We start from the raw sequence: 11,307 nt of genomic DNA on the forward strand, positions 1-11,307 counted from the left end.
TATATTTTCCGTTCTGCATGTTTGATACATCAATCAGGCTTGCTTTACTAGCATGGGTACACTTTCATGCTTAAAATGCCGAATGCAGGTGTACAGATGTGATGACTGAAGCAAAGTAAGACATCTTTAATAATGATTTCTTTAAAGGGGTACTGTCACTTTAAAAGGTCATCTTAAAATATGAGTTAATATTTTTATGATGTCATTGTGGTAATGGGAAATTATAAGCCAATCAAATTAATTGACTGTACTTAGACTACTTACCAAGTCAGATGCACCACAGTGGATTTGAATCCACAAGTTTCAATCTCCATGGAGACGTGCAGGAACTTTACCACTGTGCCTCTCCGATTGCCTGTTTTGACAAAAACATATATACAGAATATATACTTCTGAGGACTTCTTCAACCACTGCTGAAGACCTGTTGTTGTGCTTTCAGGGTCAACAACTGCGTAGGATTCTCTAACTATAAGTTCTTTATGCTGTTAATGGCCTACTCACTGGTCTACTGCCTGTTCATCACCGCTACAGACCTACAGTACTTCATCATGTTCTGGACGGTAAGCAGGCTCTGATATTTCTCTCAGTAATTTCATGAATAGACTAGAAAGAAGAAGTGTGGTTGCCGTGTTGCGAGTCACACTTGAATTCCGCCCTTGTCGTTTTATGCCCAGAAATGTCTTATTTTGATTATTCCCAGTGTATTTTCCACCCCAAAAATACAATTCATTCATTAACTTTAAAGGTGATACACTATGAAAAATCACTTTTCCTATTTTAAAACCTTTTTTTGGGGTCCCACTAGCACCTTCTATCCTCACAAAGTCCCATTTCAGACCGTTGTGTCTTTCTCTGGTTTTGGGAAGGTGGATGTTAAAAGCATCCCACGGGTTCTCAAAACAGACTGTCCAGATTTGCTGCCGTTTGTGGCGTCATAAACGGCCGTTTTTGAAAAAAGTGTGAGTGTGTCCGAACAGTTCTCTCCTGAAAAGGGGACTGGTGTGATGTCACACCAGGGCCCATTTCCTATTGGACCCCCTCGAGAAGGGGGCGGTACTTTTTGGGAGGCTATATTTTATTGAGACTAGGCCTATATATATGAGGTGGAACCATGAGGTAAAGTGGTACTAAAATTGGAACGATACAGAGAAGATAAGTATGGTGCCATGCTAAAATTGGAACGATACAGAGAAGATTAGCATGGCGCCATGGTATCAAAGACAAATGTGGTCTAGAACTGCAAACCATGAGCTAACAAACCACTGACATAACTCTGATGCCACAGAAACATGGAAAAGCTTCCATTTCCATCTAAATAAGTCAGTACAGTGGAAGATCACACAAACAGGTCTTGATCACATGACTAGATATGTGTGCTGTATCGATTAAGGTTTGGACACATTCTGTCAGAGTAATGTATCATTTGGCTAATGTTAAAAATTCTTGTGTTTTATTTTGTAGCATTATTTCAGTGTGTCCTGTTGCTTCTCAGGTTTTACTTTGTTCTTGTGTGTCTTTTATTCTGTAGGCATTACTGTTCCTATTTTCCTGGTCTACTCTGTTACTGTTATTTGTCTTATCTCACCTCCCTGTGCTTGCTAGTTTTCTCCACTTGTGTCCTGTTAGTCTCTTAGCCAATCCCTGTGTTGATTGTCAGTTGTGTTCACCTGTGTCTGGTTAACCCTGTGAGTATTTAAACCCTCAGCTTCTTGAGCTCCCTGCCAGCAGTTAAATGCTTTCACAGTGTTCAGTAGCAGTAGCTACGATTTAGTGGTCTCAATATATGCCTACGTTTATTCTTGTGATCCTGTGTTTGGTGGAATAAAACATTGTCTAGTAGACCTGCTCTGCCTCTTGACTAGTCCCACCCTGACTAAAAGTGGTTTAGTATGTTTTATGGGAGTAATCTATGAAAAATGTCTGTCATGCAAAAAAATAATAATGTCATACTTTCTTGTGAGGCTAAATTGTTTGCAGTATGCCTACAGCTATCAGTTGTTTAAATAATTGTTGTTGTTTTTTCTTTTGCAATAAATACATGAAATGGAAGTGGTAGTTTTCAATTTACGTAATTTATTAGAACAGCTCAAAGCAATGCAGTTCAGAAGTTTTCTCGAATAAACTTAATTTAGCTAATCAAAGAAGCTATGGTTATAATACTACAATGACTAGTTGCAAACAGTCATATTTTTTTATTTAACAGCCAAAGTGAAAACCGCAAATGCACTTGAATTAACAAAAAACATATTTAAAAAAGAACTTGAAACTGCTATAGTCTTTGATCGTCTGAAAGTAAGAAATTGTGCTTTCAATAAAAGTGTAAATCTGGGTGTTCTAATAAGATGGTTTTAAAGAACAACCTAAATTGCAGTTGTCATTATGAACCCTGGTCAGAAGAGGGTGTATCTAGTGGATTCAGTCACTCTGTCAGGGGTAGAGGTGTTTGCTGTGGATTTTCAACTATTGACCTGTCGGCTATCCTTTTCACTTTAAATATAACCTCTGACCAATCATTAGTGTGAAAATCCTGGTGGTGCAGTGGTAAAGCAGAGGACTCACAACCTGAAGGTTGTGGGTTTGAATCTCACTGCTGGAGAGTCTTCAATTTTGGTCTTTTTAAGGCGAAGAGCGTGGAAGCAGCCCACCGCCCTCGTCACACCCTCTTTTAGCTCTGGTAGAAGAGGGAGGAGCCCAACCTTTTCTTGACGCCCTCTTTTAGCTCTGGTAGGAGAGGGTGGAGCATAGGAAATGTACGTGGGTGGGTGACGTGACGTAACGTTTTCGCTGTCCACGGTGTCAAAATATTGTGCAGGACATTAAGCTTTATGTGAACTTACTCAAGATTAAAACATTCTGACTGACATCGGGCTGTTCCGGAGCAAGCGCTGACTCATTGTGACATCACTTCATAAAAGGCTCTGACATCACATACGCTAGATGAGTCAACAAAAAATCCTTCCTCTCACTTCGAGGTGAGCAAAGTTCAGGTGCTCCTCAGAGCGGTTGGGTTCAGGGGAATTAGCGGGCTGTGCCTTTAAGAGAACCAGGTGAATAATGTGGATAAGCCCGGGCAGTTCCCTCTCACGCTAAACTTAATCCTGACTACTATTTGAAGCCGAGGCCGAATTGGGCCAATCGCACGAAAGAGCCCTGACAGCACATGGTTGGTTCTACAGACTCCAAATTTCGCACGCAGATAGCTCAGACCTTTGCCTACGTTCTTAGCTAGGCCTGGACCCGACCCGATATGCGGTTTTCCGGAACCAACGCGAAAGGTTTGGAATCTCCATATGCGGAGTCCTGACTACTAATTGAAGCCAATGGACGCTGGATCCGAATTGGCCCGAATCGCATGAAAGATCCCTGACACCACATGGTTGGTGCTACAGACTCCAAATTTCGCACGCAGATGGCTCAGACCTTTGCCTACGTTCTTATCTAGGCCTCGACCCGACCCGATACACGTTTTTTCGGATCCGGCGCGAAAGGTTCGGAATCTCCGTATGCAGAGATGATGTCTGACATCGGGCTGTTCCGGAGCAAGCGCTGACTCATTGTGACATCACTTCATAAAAGGCTCTGACATCACGTACGCTACATGAGTCAACAAAAAATCCATATATGGAGATACCCGACACATCTCATTAAGTTTGACCTCACAAGCCCCATATTTGGACCTGGACGACCTCATGCTGCTTAGAAACCTGCAAGCAGGTCCTGGCCGAACTCTCAAGAATAGCACCAGAAAGGTGGTAATGCAAATGATGAACAGAGTCATTGAGTGTGAGATTGTAGTAGGCACAAAGAGGAGTGAAACAATCTTCCTACCAAGAATACCTCACTATGACAGAGGTGAGCTTCCCTTCACCTTCATTAGACGACAGTTCCCTATCCGTTTAGCTTTCTCTGTTACCATCAGTAAGGGTCAGGGCCAAGAGAATGAACGAGTTGGCATCTACTTGCCTTAACCTGTGTTTGCTCATTGCCAACTCTACACAGCCTTCTCCAAAGGTTGTAAAAGTTTTCATTGTGGATAATAACATGGGCATTACTGACATTGTTTATAGCCAACTCCTTTAGGATAATAAGCATAAAGGGAGAGGCAGAGATGTCCATATATGGGCATAAATGCACACAGATGGTCAAAACGGGTCCTATGACAACAGGTATAATGGTGTTTGCATTAAAGGTGGGGCATTCATTCCCTATTTACATCATTTCCGAGCATGCCAGGCGCCGAGCTTCTAGTTAATTTTTATTTATGATTTTGTTGAGGTGTTGGTTAATTGTGTTTTTAACTCCATTGTATTTTTTTCAGTTCTCCCTTTATTGTACTTATTATTTTATTGAGGCTTTTGAGGTTTTTGTTGATTTATTTGAGCTGACTTTTAGTTTAGTTTTGAGCTTTTTTATTTGAGTTTTGTGTGAGCTTTGAACCTACAACCTTTGGTACATGAATCTTTGATTCATCTTTTGAGCCACGCTGGCACAGAGAGACAATCGGGAATGTTATATTTAACCCACCTTTTAGAATTCAAATGGACAGTGAAAATGTTGATTATGGGTATTGAACCCCTTAATCAGGAAAGTAATATTTAACCAACCTTTTAGAATTCAAATGGACAGTGAAAATGTTGATCATGGGTATTGAACCCCCAACCATCCATACATAAACCCTTGGCTTATATCTTGAGCCATGCTGACATGAAGAATTAATCAGGAAAGTAATATTTAACCCTCCTTTTAGAATTCAAATGGACAGTGAAAATGTTCATCATGGGATTTGAACTCAAGACCTTCCACATACAAACCCTTGACTTAGCTCTTGAACCATGCTGACATGAAAAATCAATCAGGAAAGTAATATTTAACCCACCTTTTAGAATTCAAATGGACAGTGAAAATGTTCAACATGGGGTTTGAACTCAAGACCGCCCACATACAAATCCTTGACTTATCTCTTGAGCCATGCTGTTAAGAAGAATCAATCAGGGAAGTAATATTTAACCCACCTTTTAGAATTCAAATGGACAGTGGAAATGTTGAGTTTAGAACCCCAGCCCTTTCATGTATATTTTGAGCAGTGGTGGCTGAGTGGTTAGTGTCCGCACCTAGGACTCCGGAGGCCCCAGAGGTCGCAGGTGCGATTCCCCACTCCAGCTACTACTGCTCCCCTTGCGCTCCTTGTGGGCATCGCTGGGTTATAGCTGATTAAAAAAAACAGCTGGGTTAGGCTGTGATATCTGAATTTCCCCTGCGGGAGGAGTAGATATTCATTATCATTATAAACCCTTAGCTCATCTCTTGAACCATGCTGACCTGGAGATATGACCAGGAATGTATTATTTAACCCACCTTTTAGAATTCATATGGACAGTGAAAATGTTGAACATAAGTTTGAAACCCAGAACTTTCTTATATAAACCCTTGATTTGTCTCTTGAGCCATGCTGACATGGAGAAATTACCTGGAATAAAATATTTAACCCACATTTTAGAATTCAAATGGACAGTGAAAATTTTGAACATGAGTTTTCAACCTGAGATCTTTCATATATGAACCCATGACTTATCGCTTGAGCCATGCTGGCATGGAGAATCAATGAATCAGGAATTTAATATGTAACCCAGCCTCGACGGACGCCGTCCATAAGACTTCTGATGTGATCACAACGTCCATACGACGTGGAAGTCAGAACTCTGTCAACCAGCGCACACAACCAGCGGGGACGGCCGTCCTACCATTGGGACCTCCATACGTCTCTGCAACCTCGTCCCAAAAAAAAACAAATTTTTCACTTCTTGGTCACTCAGGCTCTCACCACCAGGCAGCGGACGTTCATAAGACGTCCATACGATGTCGTTACCACCTCGTCGCAAAATGTTGCTGCCTTGCAACCAGTGGACCATTGAAGTACAACTTCAATCGACACAAAATAAATAATACAACATGAATATTCTAATCGGCACAGTAGCCTAGTTTGTGGTGATGATTATGATGATTGGTTCAATAGCTAGGCTTGAAATAAGTCAATTTCTTCCTCTTTTCCATGTACCAAAAAACGAACAAACTGAAGGCAATCATACAAAATAACTCCATTGTATTAAACAAACTGAGTTAGATGTCTAATGTTTTCAGAGATTCCATGATCAAATCCCAGTCATGGTAATTAATTACCATTTTTGAAATTCAACTGACCTTTTTCTGGATTCCAAGAATTGACAGTCACATGAAAAAAAGACAGTTGAAATTCACCAATGGCCCTCCGTGTACCTTGACGGCATGGGACTTGAACCTACAATCTGTATGTAGCAGAGAAAACCAATCAAACACACACCACCATTGAGCCAAAGCATCTTTGCGCTCTCAACAGGTATCTCCTGGTGCTTTTGAGTTGTTCGCTTGTATTTTAGCCTTGAAAATGTCAAACCATTACTGCATTGCGTTGTAGGAGGACTGGGATTTAAACAGACCTCTGCACTGAGTCTGGTCTTCTGACCACTACACTATCTCTCACTGCAGTTTTGCATTGGTGCTTTTGAGTACTTATTTTGCAGTCACTTTGGGACAATAGCAGCATTTCTTTTCTCAAAACAATTTAAGAAAACAATTTAAAAAAGCCTGCGACTTAAAGTGTTTAAAGGCAGCAGCTTTATTTATATGTGCAGTAGGTCATCTATAAAGAAAAGTTAATAAAATAAGTCTACTCGGAACTTGGAAGGAGAGAGAGATACAGAATGTGGCCACACCTAGCATTTCATAGTGCACACTGGGAACACCAACTTCCAATGCACGTGATTGGTGCCCACAATCAGGAATATAAGAGAGTACATATCACATTTTCTTTTATAATCACTTGCTTTTCAACGTGCACAGCACATCATTTTATTGAGGAATCTAAACCGCGGTAGGTATCGTTTCTGTCTCAGAGGTTTCGCGAGATTTGGTTGTCAGACAGGAACAGAAACGTACTTTGTGCTCTTTGGATACCTCTATAACCAATTATACAGCGTACACATCAAAAGGCAACACAGCAGAAAACAATGTGTGACATGCGTCTTCAATTTTCATAAAAATATAACGTTCAGAAATAGTGTTTCTTCGTAAGCTGTCCAGCCGGCTCTCAGCCACAAATGTTATTTCCCATAACCTCCGGTGTGAGCCTGCCACCCAGTGACACCAGTCTGCCAGCTGGAATTGCAGGTTGGAGAAAATGACGTCGGCGTCCCTTAATCCTTTGTTTGTTCCTAGCCTCCCCAATTACAGGACCTGTGGAAAGACAGACAGCAGGATACCCAACTACACCGTAGGCGGCCAGGCTACAGGGCCTGTGATGGCAGGGAAGTAGAGCTCTTTGGTCAGCCTCGACACGATAGAGGGCATCTGCCTCTTCTTTCTGTCGCTCGTTTCAAAGTCCAACGCCACCGTCCCGTTGACTCTGGTCAAGATCTGCATCAGCGGCAGGCGTGCACTGTGCTCCTTCAGCGTCTTACACAACGACTGCAAGAACCAGGATCCAGCATCCAACGTCTCCCATGACGCGTATCCTGGAGAATGACAACGTACATTACAGCAGTGACTCACAAGCTTTCTCATTTCAAGGCCCCCCCAGTTGCATTATATGTTACTCTTTTTCTATATGGTAAAAACTGAAAGAAACAAAAAAAGAAATGGCCAATCTACAAGGTCAAAACGTGCCTGTGAGGCTGTTCCGCTATTTATCTATTTTTTGTCAAAAGTAAACGAAAATGTATATAATCATCACCATATCAATATCGAGCCAGACCAGATCTGCAGAGGGCTTTTTTTGCAATGGTAGATTCGTATGGTTTCCAGGCTAGTTACCTGGTACAGTGGAGTAAGCAACCAAGCATACAGGAAGTCTGCCTCCAATGGAATCCTGCATTTTTCTGATTGGTCAATCCTGGCGCCTGGCTCGTCACAGTCAGTCTCAATGCCATCGTCCACGTTTAAGCCTCGACATGCCTGGTAAAACACAGAGCAGCTGGTTAAGTTACATAACTATAAGGGTGAGCATATATTCAGCCCCTCGAACCAGGACCCTTAAGGCCCCATTTACACTGGCAGCCAAATCCAGCCTGAATCAGATCTGTGTCACATCCAGATTAGAATCTGATTTGTTCCATGTTCCATGTGTTCCATGCAATCGGATTCACGCATGTGCACATATATATGCACCATAGGTGTTGCATACACGCAATGACTGAGTGGGGGTGACGTGCATTTGTGCCCATGAAAATTGTTCTGCTGTTGCTACGGTAGTTGTTTTGAGCTTCGTACCGACTCACCTGTATGAAGAAGAGTTTGGGTTTCCCCACCAGACTCTTACAGTGGTCTCCTCTGAACATCAATGTCAGTTCTTTCAGCTCTACGCCGTCGTCTATACAGTCCATCCCATCTTTTTCATAGATCATCCCATCTGTTCCATAGATCTTCCCCTCGTCTCCATGGCTCATCACACACACAAACGACGCACAACGACTGTGGTCTTCTTGAGATACTGTAGGGGAACAGAGGACAGACAGAGATAATGTTCAGGGGTGTCTGAGCCCTGGGTAAAAGGATTCACTGCAGGCCCCCCAATAATGTTCATCAGGGGATTGAAAAATAGCAGATGTACAAGCTGCCAAGCGTGTAGATCTGCTTTTTTTTATCTTGAAAATGTGTGCAAATCTTTGAATATATGTATTTTTCAAGAAAACATTTCGAACTCAAATTTTACTTCTGGGGGGTCCCTGGAACTAATATTTTGACATGGGGGTCCGTGTCCACTACAGAACTTTCTGTCCCAGGTTAGACCCGTTTTGAACCTCACTCTTTTGAACCTCATCTCTCCGAGTTGAGGTTGATAAATAAATTAGTAATAGCAGCAATAATATTATAAATACCTTTGTATAGTAGGGCTCTCATCTGTGCCGCCGTCTGATCTTTTTCCACTTTGACTTTGTAGCCGAGCCGAGTGAAGGTCTCCGCTGCAGCCGCAGCATCCACGCCGTTGCCATTAAGACTAGGCGCGCCTGTAAACAAAAATAACCATGATGAATGGTAAATGGTGCATTTATATAGCGCCTTTATTCAAGGAAACCATGCAAGGCATGTGGCTTTTACAAGTGCATCTCTCCATTCCGACATGTCTCCTTTCCGAAATGTCTAACCCCATCTTTTACCCTATACCTCTATGGAAGTGTTGCCACTCCGACAATAAGGTGGTTGCACACTGCTGCGTTTTTCGGGCCGAATATCGGAGTGAATTTCGGAGCACGCAAATAAAAAAATCAACCTCACGTTATGTCAATCACGTTTGCACACTGCCGCCCGTTTCGCGCACCACTCAGTCCCTTGCTCTCTCTCTCTCTCTCTCTCTCTCTCTCTCTCTCTCTCTCTCTCTCTCTCTCTCTCTCTCTCTCTCTCTCTCTCTCTCTCTCTCTCTCTCTCTCTCTCTCTCTCTCTCTCTCTCTCTCTCTCTCTCTCTCTCTCTCTCTCTCTCTCTCTCTCTCTCGTCCTAAAAAACGCATTTCGCAACGAAAAACGCAGCAGTGTGCAACCACCTTAAGAAGTCACTGTCGGGGTGGCGACATGTCTGAATGGAGAGCGCTCCCCGGCTTTCACAAATATTCAAAGGAAATCATTAAAATTGGACATAAACAACTATCACCACATTCACTGGTCAAAAACCTCCACGTGAGCTGGATTTGGGTCAAATAAAACCTCCACGTGAGCTGTATTTGGGTCAAATAAAACCTCCATGTGAGCTGGATTTGGGTAAAATAAAACCTCCATGTGAGCTGGATTTGGGTCAAATAAAACCTCCACGTGAGCTGGATTTGAGGTCAAATGTCCAAAATGAACCACACCAATGGCGAAGGCAGTTACAACACTAAATCTTACACTTCTTTTTTCTCTTAATTTTTATCCCACGATTTTGTAACCCATTTTCACCCAGTGCCAACTGCCTATGTAATCCTGGGCTCTGCTCTCCCTCTGCCAACCTGGGGAGACAACGGACTGACCTCATGCTTCCTTCAATGCATGAGTAGTCCAAGTTGCTTCTTTTCACCTGACAGTGGGGGGATTTCCCTGGGATGGACGTAGCACGTGGAAGGAACACATTATTCCAACCAGTTCCTTTCCCCTCCATCAGGCGCCAGGGGGAGTCATTATTGAGGCCAGGATTACTGCATGTTTTTGTGAGGGTATCAACCATAGGAGACACGGGGAGAACATGCAAACTCCACACAGAAATGCCCTATCGCCAACCCCACCTACGGTGTGGGCGCTGATGACGGGGAGGGAAGAACGCGCCCCCAGCACCCACAGTATCCCCCGGCGGGAATTGAACCCAGGAGTTTCTAGCTGTGAGGCGAAGCGCTAACCACTGTGCCACCATGCCCCCTAAAATCTTACACTTCTCATAATAACACCATTGCAACATCCTTTCGCGGCACATTCTATATTTTCTCCATATGGTGCAGCCCTACCTTGGAAGTTCTCGTTGTTGATGATGATGCAGGTTCCCATGCTGTCGTAGTCTATGTTGTAGCGGTAGGGGTCAGGGGTCACTGAGACAACTTCATCACCTGTCTTATTGCTGCTGGCCGTGTGTTTTGGTAGCCTACACACAGTCACAAACATACACATTGAATTTGCATTGCCAATTTTTTACTTTTGTCGCAATCAACCAACATTGTGTGTGTGCGTGTGTAGCAGCCTACATACCTCTTTGAGAAGAATGAAAATCCCATGGGGGCGTCGACTTCATCAACATTGTTCCCGGTATCTGCTTCACAGTCGGACATGATTTCCTACAACTTGGTGCAAAGTGAAACACTGCAGATTGGGAGGAAAATAAACATGGCGCTGGTCAAAAAAACTAAACAACAGACAAGACTTTGAGGTCAAGCTAAAACTAGGTGAATCAAATTATTTTCAACTTATCTCCTCTTGACCACAGGTGAATATCGGAATACTGATATATTATATTAATTCCAAATATTCAAAACAGGACCTCCTTTAATTACTTCAGTCCATATTAGTAGTTTTTGATGGCTAGTATTAAAATTGTACTCTTTTCATGTCCAACTTATTTGTAATAAAGTTCATAAAGTTTACATATTGAAGTGGTTGATAACCCCCAACCCCAATAGCAATAAGTTGTTCAGCCGGCAGGCTAAGCCTGGGAGATAAAAACTGAAATACCCGCAAAACTAAAATCACTCACATCGAAACAATTGCTCATAAGTTTTAAAAATGATTTACTTATAATTTCAGTGACCAATTATTAATAT

General features: G+C 42.5%; 1 protein-coding gene across 1 annotated transcript; it reads right to left on the reverse strand.

Annotated features, from left to right (window-relative positions):
* Positions 1-7,300: 7,300 nt before the first annotated feature.
* LOC308302273 (caspase-3-like) lies at positions 7,301-10,818 on the reverse strand (the record flags this gene model as incomplete). Its single annotated transcript, XM_080746532.1, has 6 exons — positions 7,301-7,501; positions 7,847-7,987; positions 8,311-8,522; positions 8,911-9,039; positions 10,501-10,634; positions 10,739-10,818. The coding sequence occupies 6 exons, from the start codon at positions 10,816-10,818 to the stop codon at positions 7,301-7,303; spliced, it is 897 nt and encodes a 298-aa protein (XP_080602658.1).
* Positions 10,819-11,307: the final 489 nt, after the last annotated feature.

The sequence above is a fragment of the Nannobrachium achirus genome (genome assembly GCF_963921795.1).
Source record: "Nannobrachium achirus genome assembly, chromosome: 17".
In the NCBI taxonomy this organism is placed as follows: domain Eukaryota; kingdom Metazoa; phylum Chordata; class Actinopteri; order Myctophiformes; family Myctophidae; genus Nannobrachium; species Nannobrachium achirus.